We start from the raw sequence: 15417 nt of genomic DNA, 5'->3' as shown, positions 1-15417 counted from the left end.
TCACTGTGCTGCCTCTTCAGAACATCACTGCGTTCCTTACCCTGCCCTGCCGGTCTCGGCAGGGCATCGCCCCAGGCTTGCAACCACTCTGCCCAAATCAGTGATGGCCTTGCAGAGCAGGCAGCCAGTGCTTTTCTCCAGGGTCTCCACTGCAGTCCTCCCTGGATCACAATAAATGCAACTTCCATCTAAATACAAACTACTCAGTTGAGGCAGAAAGCTGATCGGCCTGAACAACAGGCTGTTCTGTCATTTTAACAACGTCTCTCTTGATTTCCAACTCCTGATTCATCCCTTCGCTCAGAAAATGGGACCAGAAGTCTCCAACAGGCCTGGAGAACAGCAGATTAAGATGAGGGTGAGGACCCCAACCGAAGGCGCTGCTGGGTCCCCAGAGCACCCAACACAGCCGGGCTGGGGGCCTCTGGCTACCTGTGTTCAATCGAGGCTGTAGGTCCTGAGCTGCAGGGTTTTGGACACCCCACCTTAGATGGCGGAACTCTCTGCCCTGGGCTGGGGCAGAAGGTGTGGAGCTTGTGTCTGTGGGGCAGGGTGGCTCTGTGTGTAGAGAGGCCTAAACCCAGCCTCAGAAAGACAACGTAGCCCCCATCTCACTGACTGTGAGACAGAAGACCCAGCCATGCACATCCACCCAGGCACGCTCCAGCCTCCACCCACCAAGGAGGGTCTGGGAGCTCCGGTGAGAGACTTTCAACCCCTCAGGCCTGGCCCAGCACCCAGCAGAGCCTTCATCGTGCACCTTTCTCCCTGTGTTACCAGGGAAAACCCTCCAGCGCCACCAGCTATTAGTTGACTTAAAGTCTCTGATTTTGGAGGACACATGGCTGGGGGATGTTATTAGTTTCTCACGAGCTTTGCTGTAGATAATGGCCCTGCCACGTGGTAAGGCAGCAGCTGCCTAGGTCACTCTTCAGGGACTCGAAGTCCGCTTTTGCTGAGAACACTGAGTCTTCACGTGGCCTGCAGATGTCCTATATGTGACTGGGGAGGGATGAGAAGGCTTGGTTGACATCCCTGTCTTCGCATCCTGCCTGTCCCCTTTCCTACCTTGGTTCGGATTCTACTCAGCCCAGCACGTAGACACGGTGACCATTTGAAGAAGGTTTTCTCCAGAACTATCGTACAGGGTTAACTTGACCTAGACTTGCCTAGCTTCTCCCCCTTCAAGGCTGAAGAGAGCCACCTGCCACCATGACTGGAGACCCCACCAAGTCCCTGGAAGACCTCTGTCTATCCCAGAAAAGACACGAACATTCCTCCCCTTCATCAGCTGTTCCTCTCCCTCTTTATCCTGCCCTGCCTGTAACCCTTCAATTTCCTGGAGTGGAGCAGTGGATTTGCCAGCAAAGCTCTCTCTTCTTCACTGGGTAAAACCTTTTTTTCTCCCCAGCACTCATTTACTGGACATTGGTTTTCTGTGGGATGAGCTTCCAGACCTGGGTCTGGTAACACTGTGAACCCACACAGATCCCTGTAAAAAGGACTCTGTGGCTGGAGTTAGCAGTCTATAGACAGACAGACAAACAGACACATAGACATTACTTGCCTCTTGAATCACCAGGCCCTGAACACTGAAGCAGCCACCAAGCCTAGAAAATGGACTGTGGACATGCCAAGTTCTAATACCTGTTCCCAAAGGTGGAGGAGCCTGACCCAGCTGGGGAGAACCCCAAATCCCACTGAGGTACCCCTGGAACCCATGAGGCAGAGAGGGAGCCCTGTGTGGTGGGAAGAAGAACCTCTGGGCAGAAAAGCCAGGCCTGTGGGGGAAGGGCTCAGCAAGGGCCACTCTGGGTTAGGCCCTGGGCCACCCCTATAGCGACACTGTGACCTTGAAATTCTGAGCCCTGAACAGGGTGGGCCTTGGGCAGGTGGGTGGGGAGGACAGCCCTGGCCTGACTATAGCACCAGTAGGGCTATCCTGGCTCCTGTCATGAGACATGAACTCCCCAGGGGCTCCTGGCACAGAATTGGCTTACCTGTCCCCAGATGCCTGCACTTGGATGGTCACAAGCACTTCCAGCCTAATCCCAGCCCTCCATCTCCTGATGCCATGGCCACTCACCACTGGCATTCCACTTTGTCCTCCATCCCTGGACTGTGGGGAAGAAACCCTCATGTCCATCCCCTAGGCCCTGTGGCCGACACCCCCACATGGCTGGCTTGTGGGGGATGCCTCCCCGCCTCACCCCACCCCGGGGCATAGGACTCACTTGATGGTCTTCCCCCAGTCACACCATAGCGGCCTCCCGACGGCCTCCATGTCCTCCTTGAAGCGGGCAAGGCACAGCTCCTGGATGAGGGTGCCGTAGTGGGCATCCTGGCAGGCGGTGACCATGAAGAGGTGATGTGCTGTAATAGACACCAGGACCGTCACCATGGGCATCACCTCCTCCCTGGCTTCTCCCACAAACCTCCCCCCCACCAGCCCAGCCCAAAGCCCACCATGAGCTTCACGAGGTTGAGGTGTCTGTGTGATCCAAAGAGGGCATCCATGGTCCCCATCAGATCCATCCTTCTTGGGGGCACTTTGTGTCCCTCAAGGCCCTGCCTGTGACAGAGGGGCCCACATGGACCCTCAATCATACTTCATGCTGCTGGTGACGATCCCCACATGTCCCCAGTTTCCGTGGGTATGGACACCAGGTGCTGGCCTCACTCTTATACACAGTTTCATCCTCCCACCAGCCCTGACACCCTCATTTCACACATGTGGAAACCAAGGCAGTGAGAACTGGTTGGGATTGAACTCAGCTCTGCCAGCCTCCACATCTGAGTGATACCACTGGGAGGTCCCCACGAGTGAGGGAGGACTCATTGCTGCCCTGGGTATGGGCTGCAGGAGAGTCTTGGGTCCAGTCCACCTGGTTTAACTGGTATCTATGGGCTGCACTGCACTACCCGGCTGCGAGTCCCTGGCATATCGTGTGTCTGGATAGCCATGCCTCATGAACCATGCTGGCAAACTGAACATGAACTGGGTTCTACCCTCTTACCTTAACAAATACACAAGGACAAAGATGATCTGCCAGGTGACACATTGCACAAAATCAAAACACACCCATTTCCCCAGGTGTTTGCTTTAGGCCCAGGAGGGTGTGGACGGGTGAGGAGGCCCTTCCCTCTGACCCCTGACCCCGTCTCTCTAAGGGATGGCTAGGGGTAAAGTCCTTGAATTATTTCTGGTTCTGAGTCTGGCTGCTCCCTCTCCTTTCACACAGGCTCTGCTGGACATCCCCTGCCCGCAGGGCACCTGGTCCCACCACCACTCTGGCCCCTTGGAAGGAGTTTGAAGGTGGGGCCGGGGCTGCACTTGGGACTCCAAGCTACTTGTTCTTCTCCCAAGGCAACACACCTGGCTCTCTGTGAGCCACTATCACCTCTTCCATGTCCAAGGCTTCAGCAAGCTCTTTCAGCTTCCAGCTCTGGGCTGCCAGGTCTGTGGCGGTAGAATGAACCTGTCCTTACACCTGCCCATCCATTACTGCCCTTGCAGCCCACCATAGGCCTCATGAGTGAGAGCTCCAAGTTCTGTCCTCAAGCTCAGCGAGCTCACTATGTAGTGGCTGAGTGGGCCACCTAAGGGGCGGCCTCTCTGGGACATGGCCTAGACAGGGCAGGAACGTGAGCAGCTTCTTTGGCTCCACAGTGAAATGCAGAAGAGCCAGCACTGGACCCCACGGTCTGTGGGCTCTCCCTTGGCTCTTGTGTGCCACTTGCTCGGAGAGCGGTCCTACTGTGATCACCCATTTAGGGATGGGGAAACTGAGGCCCTGGGTTCAGAAATGGGACAAGGTCCCACCAATGGAAGCTGTGTAGGCCAATGCTGAACTTAGGCCTGGCCTCTCTTGGCCTAGAACTTTGGCTCTGGTGCTGCAGGGCTTAGAACTGGGGCAGAAGTGGGTTGGTAGCCAGGAGCCTGACCTGTCCTCGAGGCAGACTCAAGAGGGGCAGGTTAGGCAGGGCCAATCAGGGGGCACAGAGAGGGTAAGAAAAAGGGAACTGAAGGAGTAGGGTCCAGAGTGCAGCCAGACAGAAGATGGGCAGATGGAAGGACAGGTTCCACCAACTGCAGACCTACCACCAGCCAGCCAGAGCTGAGAGCTGGAAGGGAGAGGGGATGGAGTACAAGATAGAGGACCAAGAGTTATGCATATGCAGTTTTTAGACACGGCTGTTGTTGTTTGCAAGTCTGAGCGCCAAGGCTCTAAGAAAGCTGAAGGGAGATGGGGCAGTGCAAGCCTGGGGGTAAAGACTTTAAGAGTGATTAGGCTAAGGAACCGCTAAGAGAAAACATGGGACAGAGCGAGTCTAAGGAAGGAGGTTTTAAGCAAGGTTTTTAAGAACTGCAAAGGAGTAAGGCCTTAAAGAACAAAGATAGAGAAAAGAAGCAATGAGGGTTGGGCGTCTCCACCCGAGTGTCCAACACACCTGACCCCACTTTCTGTCTACCTGTTTATCCTGTGTCTTTTCTGAATCTCCGGTCGCCCCAAGTTAAGCCCAGGTAGGTTCAGTAATAACAAGGGAGGGAGAAAACTCAGTCTAGCAAAGGAGTGAGAAACAGCTCACTCCTCCAGGAAGGCTCAAGCCTAGGCAGGGTGCTCACTCCTGGCCAGGGCCTGTGTATCTGAAGCCGAGGCGGGATGTCACCACTAGGCACGAGCAGCCCCCAGGCAGCTGGAGCTCACATATGCCACAACAAACCACCCTCAACCCTTTCCAGGCAGGGATGGAGACTTGGGGAGGCTGGTGGCCAGAGGGAATTCAGATTCCCACTAGGTGAGGTTTTCTCTGATCCCCGAGGTGCAGGTGAGGAAATACAGTATGAAGGTGCATGGCTGCTTTGGGGCCCTGCCCTGTCCTGCATCATATCTGTCTCCAGGACAGAGAATTCAGAGGCCATGAATTCCCTAAGTTGCTCACTCTCAGCTCCTTCTGGAGTATGGGGCCACGGGAGGGCCAGGGGACGGGTCTGCCAGGAGGCCTACTGGCCCTCACCCCAAGCTGCACCTGCCCTGGGAAAGCTCGGCGTGCAGAGCAGCCTCTTCCTGGCTCCCCAGCAAGCCTCACGCCCACCTAAGTTCATGCCAGCAGCTCTGCTGTGGGCCTGTGTCCACATGGGTTTAGTGGAGCACCTGGGAACCAGAAGGACAGCTGGGAACTCTGTAGTTATTCCCAGAGTCAGGGAAAACCTGGGCAAGGGGAAGTCCACCTGCTGTGACAGGCAAAGCACCAGGGGCAGGCTCAGACTTCAGCTTATCTAGGAAACTCTAGTCTCCTCCTGAGGAGGGTTGAAGGTTTTCCCTCTCTTTGTCCCTTGCCCCTCACCCTGCCCTACCCTGCACTTGAACCTGGAACACCTTTCCCCAGTGAACCCACACCCAATCTGTCCTCCTCCAGCTGCCCACAGCTGTGGAAAGCCACCCTGCCCTCCACACTCCCAGCCACCTCCTGAGTGCTCAGGCAGGGAAGGAAGACCGTTTCTTTCTCTTCTCAGAACCGTTTTTGCCGCCCTCTCACCTCCCACTCCTTTCTGATTCATGCATATGTCACCCTCCCCAACACCCAGCAGCTTGGAACGTTAATATTTGTCAGGTGAGCCAGCGTATACGTGAGATAGCCACGCCAGCTGTCGGCGGACATTGTGGGGATTGCACCCAGTGCAAGGAACCAGAGGATCAGGAACAGTCCTGAAAGAGCCAATTTTAGGATGAACACGCGTGTTTGAGGCTCAGTCAGGGTTCTAGGTGGCATGAAACAGAAACCAATGTAGGTAAGCATTGGGAGAATTTGTCACAGGGACTCTGGTGTCTCTAAACCCTAACCCTAGGGGGACAGAGAGGCAGGAGCTGAATCCCTGTCCTGCAGAGCCCCATCTGTCCCCCTGCTCTGTGGGGTCAGAGACACCCACACACTGCTCTTCCTTTCCTGACCTGGGGAGCCCAGAGGCCACATCTGGGATGAGGCTGGGGTAGGGGTGCAAACAAATCCAGAAACCAGTTTCTGTTTTTAGATGCAGGAGAAGAGCACTCTCGTCCTTCTCAACAAGCGCTGATGAAGGCGTTTTCACTGCTTAAAAACAGAATAAAATTGCCGCAAACGTTCAACTAGCTGTTTGGGGCTGAACAGGCCCCCATCCTGAGTACATGTGACCATGAACACAAACTGCGTGCTGAGGCCTGAGATGCACCGTCCTCCCCCATGGGCTGAGCACGTCAGGACAAGACCTCCCCAGACTGTGCATAGCTTAGGAATTCCGGGCGCTGCAGGGAGTCAGAGGAACCCCCTAGCCTCCACACAGCGAGAAAACGGCCCTAAAGTCCACCGAGACAGCAGTCGCACCAAAGGCTGGGAGGGATCCCCACGCAAAGTAAGGGGGCCCAGGGCTGGCAGCCACCGGTGTGCTTGCCTGAGACACCTGAGAGGCTAAGTGGCAGCAGCCCCCAAGACTGGTTGGCTGACATCTGCAGAGGCTCTGATCCTGAAGGAGAGTCCCATGAGGTGACTGTGGTCACCACCTCAGTGAAACACCAGCAGGGAGGGGGCGCCAGGAAAGCAGTGTGGGCTCCACCTTCCTTGGTGATGGACAGCTCCGTAAGGAGCCTGGAGCAAAGAGAACACACGGTCAAGCTGAGAACAGTCCTCCAGGCCACCTCTGTCCTCCCTCTCCACAGCTGCCTCTGCCCCAGTGCCACCTCTGTTCTTGCACCAGGTCCTCAAGGGCAGCACCTTCCATCTGAGCAGGTGACAGCCTCTGGTCAGCACTCTTATTCCCAAAGCTACTGACATCCTGAAAGCAAATCCCGTATTATCGAAGAAGGGCAGCGTTTTCGTGATTTTACACCGTTAGCAACCCACCTGTCAAAGAAGACTTTTTTCCCCAGAATTTTTTTTGGGTGGGACTTGGGTTTGAACTCAGGTCTTCACGCTTGCAAAGTAGGCGCTCTACTGCTTGAGCCATACTCCAGTTCTCGAAGAAGCCTATTACTGCACACATTTTATAACCCCTAGTGCAGAGGCCCAGGCAGAAGTCAATTTAGGAACAATTGTGTGCTGGCCCCAACTCCACCAGGAGCAGGCCAAGACTTTGCTACTGGGCCCAGGACCCAGTGAATTTGGGAATGACTCTCCCAGAGGGCCAAGTGCCTGGAGTCTGACAGTATGAAGAGGGACCACGGGCTCCCTGGCCCATCAGAGCCCTTGATTCGCCAGAGCAGGGTTCCCTGTCCCCTGTCCTGGGTGGACCATGAAAGCTTGGTACCAGCCTTCCTCCTGTGGTTGCTGCTGTGTCCCCAGCAGCCAAGACCTGGAGGAGGCACTTAGTGACCGACCACCCGTGTTTGTGTCCCTTCATATAGCCTGTCACGTCTTCTACAGCGACTGCCACCAGCTTTACCTCTACAGTGAAGCCGCTGGCCCCCTGTAGCTTTCTGAGCTGCTTCTTCCTGCCTAGGTCTGGCTAAAGCCTTCTCTCTCCAGGAGGTCAGCCGGCCCCTGTCCCTTGGGGGGCCTCCGTCCCCTGGCAAGAATCTCTTGCTTCAACCTCTCAAATGGAAGATGTAGTCCATCCACCAGTGCCTCTCCCCAGCAGCCCACTGAGGGCAGCAGAGTAAGGGGGACAGGTCTGCCTGGGCCCACAGCCTCTTCTCTTCCTGTCCCCTGGTTTTGATCCTTATTTGATTGCCACCCTGCAAACAGCAAGGCCCCAGTTCCAGCTCAGTGTCCCCAGCTCAGGCCCAGAGACACTGCTGCCCCTCCCAACCTGAGGTGCCTGCTGCTATGTTTGGGCCCTGGACACAGTTCTTGAGTCTTTTTTATGTCCTCGTCCCACTGGGAATACACCGCCCTTCCAAGTACTTGCTGGGATCATCACGGCGTACACACTGACCCCCCCACTTCCTGCCCACCCACACAACTTGCAACAGACCCCACTGCACACAAAGGCCCTCCACTACCAGCTTCCTAGCCTTGGTCCTGCCCGTAACTACCACTCACCAAAACTCTGCCCATAGTCGACAGTTTTCACTACTGAACTTTTTGTTTGTTTTGCTTTGAGTCTTCTATATAGGCCAGGCTAGCCTCAAACTTGTGATCCTCCTGCTTCTGCCTCCTGAGTGCTGAGATTATAGGCAGGAACCACCATGCCCAGCTTCATTTCTGAACTTGATAAACCAAGAAATAATCACATTTTTTTCCATCACACAAAAACAGACTTTCAACAGAAAATATAGCTCTCAAAATATCAAACCGAGCCAAACCAAAAAAAACTACAACAGGACACCCTGGAAGTATTACACAACAGAAAACAGAAACTGAATGTCAGAATAAACTCCGTGCACAGTCATTAAAACCAGAAGGGCTAACGATCACATGCGTGTGCTGGCGGAGTGCCAGGCCCTCATGGCTCTCACCGGAGGTCTCGAGATTGTCTCAGGGGACGGTTATCTTACACCACCTCCCTCCCACAGAGGGGACTGGCATGGGGACATGGCGTGGCCTTGGGAGGTCACCAGGCCCTGAGGGCAGGGATGCAAAGGTGGGTAGTGGAATGTCAGACCAATACAAGGACCAAAGAGTGGCAAACCACAGTGCTGTCCCCGACAAAGTAAATCCCACCTACCAAGTAAGGAACATGCCTTACGCTGCTCAGGGCGGCTACCATGAAGACAAAACCAGATGGCTGCTGGTGTTGGGGAGGATGTGGAGAAGTCGAAGCCTTGCATCAATGGGGAGTGGACTGAAAGCAGGGGCTCAAAGGCTCCTGTGCACCCACTTTTATAGCAGCATTGGTCACAGGAAGCAAGAGGTGGAAGACACCCTGCTATCCACTGATGTGGATAAACAAAATGCAGTGCGTCCATACAAACGGACCATTACCCAGCCTTCAAAATGAAGAAAATCCTGACCCATGTGCTCCTGGGGGAACCTGGGGTCATTATGCTAAATGACAAAATTCTATGTGATTCCACATACACGAGGCACCAGAGCGGCTAAAACCACACAGAAAGCAGGAAGGTGGCTGCCAGGGAGCGGGGAATCCGTGTTTAATGGGGACAGAGTTTCAGTCCTGCTCTTAACATGCTCTTAAAAGTGTTCTGAAGAAGGCAGATGTTATATGTACTTTGCCACAATTAAAAATGAAAACAAAATTTAAAAGCAGTGCATGGCAAAGAAGGTTGTGTCCCCCACAGCTAGCTGTGACTGGCAGGGCTTCTGTGCAGGAGCCCCCATCTGTCTCCTGCCACAGGGTCCAGCCACAGGCAGAAGAAGAGACAGGTCCCAAAGAACGTGGGGTCTTGGCCCAGCTCACAGATCTGGACGACTACAATGAATAAGGATCCAGAATCGACACAGAGGCACACTCTTCATGGCTCACAGCCATTTACAGGGGAAACATCTGCCAGCCAAGAAGGAGCACTCAGTGTCTACTGGCCACCCGTCCTCCACACAGTGCAATACAACCAGCAATGACTGTCGGGGTGGGCAGCCAGCAAGCCTAAGCCACTTGGATTCTTAAAAACTTGCTCCCCAAAACTTCCCACGCTGTGGAGAAAACAGAGAACACAAACAGGAAATCATCCAGAAAACAGTCACAGCGGGCACCAGACCCACCAGCTCAGGGCAGTGGCACATAGTGCTTAGCAGAGGACCATCTGGCAGGCACTCTCCTACACAGAGAGCACAGGACAAGTGGACGTGGGCATTCAAGCAGAACAGAAAAGTAGGTAAGCCCAGAACTGGTTCTCTGGGGGGAGGGGCACTAATACCATTAACCACTGCTCATTGTGATCAAAAAAATAGCATGACGATATCAATTCACAAAATTGGACTGAAAACGGCAAGCATCTAAAAATATGGAGGGAATTAGCAAAATAAGAAAATCACCTGTATAGGTGTTCGCTGATTTAGGATGGACTATGTATGTCCTGATAAACTCACCCTTGAAAATATCCCAAGGGGGAAATGTACGTAGCAAACCTGTGTGTTCCGGTTTGGATCTGGAATGTCCCCCAAAGGCTCATGTGGGAAAGGCTTGGTCCCCAGTGCAGCAGTGTTCAGAGGTGGGGTTTTGGGAAGTGACAGGTCACCAGGGCTCTGACCTCATCAGCTCAGTGGCGGTTCCTAATTAGATGGGTTTGGGAGGTGGAGCCTGGTTAAAGGCAGGGGAGCCCTTGAGGGTTCTCCAGCCCTTCTGCCTCCCTCTCCCTTTCTCTCTGCCTCCTCTCTTCCGTGGGGTGAACAGTTTTGCTCTGGGGTGCTCTTCTCACACTCTTCAGGGCTCAGACTCCATCGCCACCCGGGCTCTGCTCCAAAGGTCTCCTCTGTTTCATTTTGCCAATGGCACTGTTTATGGGCAGTTGTCCCTTGGTATCCATAGAGATTGGTTCCAGGACTCCCCCCTGCCTCACTGAAACCAAAATTCACAGATGCTCAAGCCCTTTATGTAAAATCGTGCAGGGTTTAGAGTACCTCCCAGGTACTCTAAGGCATCGCTAAACAGCATCACTACACTATATTGTTTAGGGAATAATGACTTTAGTTTAAAAAGCCTGTACTTGTCTGGTACAGATGGAGTTACTGGGTTTATGGGCATGTCCCACCATGTCTGGCCTAAAAAATATTTGTGACCTGTGGTTAGTTGTGGCAGATGCAAGGCACGTTTCTCCAGCTTGGCACAGAGGCCAGATCAGCCTGTTGTGGGAAATGTCTTCTGCTCTATAGGATGGCCTGTGCAGCTTCCAGCCCTCTTGTGCTATGTGACAGAAGTGCCCTCCTCTGTGGTCTGCCCACTGGCGGCATCTTTCCTTTACAGAGCCTCCACTAGCAGCAGAGAAACTCGGGCAGTGCACTCTGGCGTCCTCAAGCTTCTGGTGAGGGACTACGCTTCCGGGACCTCTCCACTACGACGCTTTTTGCTGGGTGAGATGCTTTCATTCTGCCCAATGGCGGGACAGAGTACAGTGTGCCATGGCCTTGTTGGGCAAATAATTATTCCATCGGGTAAATGACTGACTTCCCTTCAGGCAGAATTTGGCTCAGAATAACCCTTCCCTGATATAGTCTAGGGGATCAGTCAACACTGCCCAGCCAGCTGAACCCAGCCCCTTGTGAGTGAGTGAGGCAGCTCCAGGCCGTGGCTGGTTTCACCAATTCCCTGCAAAGTCGTAAGTTTCTGACCTAGTGTCCGGGACTGGGGGGTGGCTGGCGGGGGAAGCCCTGCTGGGGATGTGACTGTTGTACCCTTCTGCTGAGTCTCAAGGCTAAAGATGTAAAGGTGACACCGAAAGATGCAGAGGACACAGAAATAGCACCATCTTAGGAAAAGCCTTTTCCTGGGCCTCAGGTTCACCATGCTAAGTGAATAAGCCCTTCTTTAGGACTGGCGCTGCCTATGGGGATGTGTTGATGTGGCCCCTCCTCATGGCTGAGAGCATCCTGTCCTGGAGGGAGGAGGGCCCAGGGCCTGCGTGTGTGTGCATATATTTGCATGTATGTGTGCATGTGTGTGGCATACGGGTATATACATGTGCATGTGTACTTATGTATACATGTATGTGCACGTGTGTGTGTACATATGTGTGGTATACATGCATGCGTGTGTGTGTGTGTGTGTGTGTGTGTGTAGGCAAACACTCAAGGGCCCTCTCCAACATCTTTGTGTCTCTGTTCATGACAAAGAGACTCGGGTGCAGAGGTGGGAGGCAGCCATGACCATAGCAAGTGCCGAAGCCCCAGGGTCCACTCCAGTCAGATCTCTCCTCCTCCCCTTTCCCCTTTCTACTCATCTTCTTTGTTGCAGTGCCTACTTCTTCAGAAGGTCACCCTGAGTCCCCAGTAGGGTAGGTCCTGGCCATGTTCCCCCAGTGCCCCAGGTGTGCCCGCACTACAGTCTCCTGAGCCCTGATGTCCACAGGTGACATTCCTGCGAGGGACGGACACCAAGATCAAATATGATGGGCTCCACTTAGGCACACAAAGGTGTCAGGAGCACTGTCCATCTGTCTGCCTGTGTCACACGTAGGCAAACCCATGGCCTGCAGGCTGCATACTGGCAGCCCAGCGCTTAGATCCACTCGGATCCTTTCCCACGGAGCCAGCAGAACACTGACTGTCTGGCCTGGGACTGTGCCCAAAGCCAGCCTGGGCCAGTTCCCACGAGGGACCAGCACAGCGTGCCACGTGGAACCTCAGATAGGATGGGCTCTGGGCCTGAGGAGGAAACCTTGGTGGATGAGCCCTCAAGGCACCACTCCCCAGGCTCAGAATTTCCACTGGAATTCCCACCACTTGTGGTGCTCATGTCACACACTCTGCCAGATGCCAGTTTTAACAGATCAGAAGCTATGAAATTCTGGAGGGAAAATCAGAGGAGACTCTTCCAACAAGCCACTTGCCTTACTAAGTAAGGAGTCCACCTAAGATGTTCCCCATGGTGCTGCACACCACCACGTCCATCCTGGGTAGAAATGCTTCTCTACAGCCTTGGCCGACTCACAATAGGCACTGACAATATGGATGTGTCCGGAGAATGGAGACAGAAATCCAGGAATTTCTCCTTGCAGCTGAACACAGTGACAGTAAACACACTGAGTTGACTAGCAAGTGAGAGTCCTTCGGATCTGGACTCCAGGATGAGAGTCATGCCCATATTAAAACCACCACATACACTGTGCTACCTATGATGTTCCAGTTTCATTTGTAGTTATATAAAGTCATGTATTTCACTAAACAATACAGCCACTCAAGAAACCCCTGGGCTCCCAGCCTGACAGCCAAGAAAGGCATGCATTTCTCAGGACTGATGATCAAGGAGTCAGACCATGGCAGCAGTAGTAGCAGCAGCAGCAGCTGGCACACTCAAATGAAGCTTGCAAAAATAGGACCTTGCAATACAGATACCAAAGAATAACCCTAGTTGATCTGCACACATCTTTTTCTGTCTGGTGAAAAGTTTTATCGTGGCTCTACATGAAACGTTTAGAATGCATGTGTAAACAGAACACAGGAAACTCAGAGAGAAAAGAACCATATGTGTATAGTGAGGTTTTAACAACTGCTACCAGAAAGTCAACAGGTTGAATAAGAAAAATAGCTTGATTGTAAAACTGTCACAGTTAGAGTCTTCAACATGTAGACTAGCATACTTAAAAAAAAAGCTTTCCACATTGCCATTCTAGGTAGCAAACTCATCATCACCAAGGAGATCTGGCTCGGAAAGAAAACAGCGTGTGCTCAGTGACTCTGTTCTTCGCAGCTGGGCTCCGAGGACATTAATTCACTGATAACCTCCAAAGTGTGTTTGTTCTTCCCGGATAGTACATTAGCCAGGCCACTCAGAACAATGTTAAGATTGTAGGACTTTGAACATTCAGCAGAACATGAATCTTAGTAAACAAGGAAGGTCTTTATATGTGACATGTGACATGACATTGTGTTTTATTTCTACAAGCTTTATAACCCTTTAAAGCTGCTGAGGACCATTAAAAAACATTTACTTATTTGCTTATTAGGTTAAAAAAAAAAGAAATCACACAACACAGCTCTTTGCTAACAAAGACATAAATGGTCCTTTCTGAGGAAAAGTAAACCTAATTTCCACACCAAGCCAAATGGATCCTAACCCACAGGTTTTTTTTTTTTCACATAACTAACCAAAACACTAAAGTGGCAAGGTCCACCCTCAGATGACAGTGCTCTGAAGCAGACTTAGAGTTTTACCCAGATCTCACTCCTTGGAGAGGTTTACAAATAGGGGACCTGAGAGGTCCAGGCTCCCTTGTCCTTACTGTGCCTTCTTTTCTTCCCTGGACATGCCACATTGCCCTAAGCTGCTTCCCTGGCTACAAAAACAGTGCCAGTGTCACCTCTTCACCGGTCCCAGCCCCAGGCACCAGGGTCTGTGCAGTGACACCTCCGACCAACATCACAGATCTGGTGAAGACCAGAACAACCTCTAAACAACCGCAGGCCTCCCCCCGGGGCACTGGGGTCCCCAACCAATCTGCCTGGATTTCATACCAGGTGCTACACATCTGAAATAAATCCAAAAGCTCAAACAGCTTAGAACGGGGCTTGACTCGGCAATTTACGAGGACATTACGGACAAGGGAGGTGGAAGGCACAATTTCTTGCGGCATCTGTGCGGGTTCTGGTCGCCCATGGGTTTCAGTCCACACTCTCTCTGAATGCCGAAGGCCCAGCAAGTTCTGCCCTCTCACCAAGGGTCCCCGCCCCGCTCTGAGTTGGGCATCAGCCACAAGTGCCAAATTAACGTGCAAACAGAAAAGGCCGTGCCGATGTCCTCCACAAGAGAGAGATCGGCCTCATTTGTGCAAAGAGGCGAGATTTCCCTGTCTAGGGACAGTGGGGATAAGAGGGCTCGGTTGTGGTGTCCGAGTACCAAGTCTGCAGGGCGCTGGAAACGCGGTGCGGGGCGGGTGTCGCGCCCCAAGTCCCTCCATGAAGAAGAGGTCCCCGGCGTGCGTGCGGCGGAGCCAAGTCCCCGGTGCCGCCGGCCGCCGGCTCTGCGACGCCGGGATGCTGTTCCGGACGCGGTTCCGGACGCGGTCGGTGCGCGCGGCGGGGAGCCCGCGCTGGGAAGGGGCGCTCGCGCCGCCCGGTCCCCCGCGTCCCTCGAGGATGCGGGCAGCGGGGCGCCGCTCTACTCACCCAGGAGCAGCCAGAGGCCGCGCCGCGGGAGGCCGCACAGGCCCGCGGCCATGGCGCGCAGGGAGCGGAGTCGCCGAGTCCGCCCGCGCCGCGCGCCCCGCGAGGACTGCGCCGCCCGCCGGCCCCGGAACGCGCGGGGCGGGGCGGGGCGGGGCGGGGCGGGGGCCGCGCGGCCCCGCCCACTGCGGCTCCCCGCAGGGGCCTCGCCGCACCTGCCACGCCGGGCATCGCACCCGGGCGCCGAGGGAAGCCTCAAGAGTTTGCGCAACGAATGCAGTTTTCAAACCGGGGAGGGTCTCCTCTGCTGCCTGGCTCCGCACATGGCGAGGGTCGCCCCTCCACGCACACCTTTCTATCCGGTTCTGGCACTGGGGAACCAAAGGGGACAAAGACAGCCCCGCGTGCGTCTGCAGGACAAGCCCAGGTGGTATGACAGGCAGGCAGGCAGGCACTAAGGTCCCAAGGCTGAAGGGAGCAGGGTTCTTTCAAAGGACAAAAGAGACCACTTGCTACTAGGGATGGGTGGCAAGAGGCTAGGGAGGCCAGCAGGCCATAAGCGTCTCTGAGTTCTGACCCCACGCTTAGGTACACAGGAGCCTCTGAGTAGAAAGGCGACAGACTTGAGTTGAGGTTGGTCGCTGGGGACAACTGCATAAAGAACTGATGGACGGTGGGGGGTGTCTCGAGGTATTGGGATGTGTAAGTGATGAGAAGGGCTCCCTGGGT

At 54.0% G+C, this 15417-nt stretch overlaps 1 protein-coding gene across 2 annotated transcripts in view; it reads right to left on the bottom strand.

Annotated features, from left to right (window-relative positions):
* Ramp1 (receptor activity modifying protein 1) overlaps window positions 1-14809 on the bottom strand; it is a 42342-nt gene extending 27533 nt beyond the window's left edge. For both annotated transcript variants that reach the window (XM_020174499.2, XM_074072112.1), the window contains exons 1-2: window positions 14692-14809; window positions 2235-2373 (exon numbers count right to left, since the gene is read on the bottom strand). In XM_020174499.2, the coding sequence (XP_020030088.2) occupies window positions 2235-2373; window positions 14692-14743 (191 nt within the window). In that variant the 5' untranslated portion in view covers window positions 14744-14809. The remainder of the gene's footprint in view (window positions 1-2234; window positions 2374-14691) is intronic.
* Window positions 14810-15417: the final 608 nt, after the last annotated feature.

Source organism: Castor canadensis, chromosome 4 (assembly GCF_047511655.1).
Source record: "Castor canadensis chromosome 4, mCasCan1.hap1v2, whole genome shotgun sequence".
Taxonomy (NCBI): Eukaryota; Metazoa; Chordata; class Mammalia; order Rodentia; family Castoridae; genus Castor; species Castor canadensis.
This window is presented reverse-complemented; position numbering and strand designations above follow the sequence as displayed.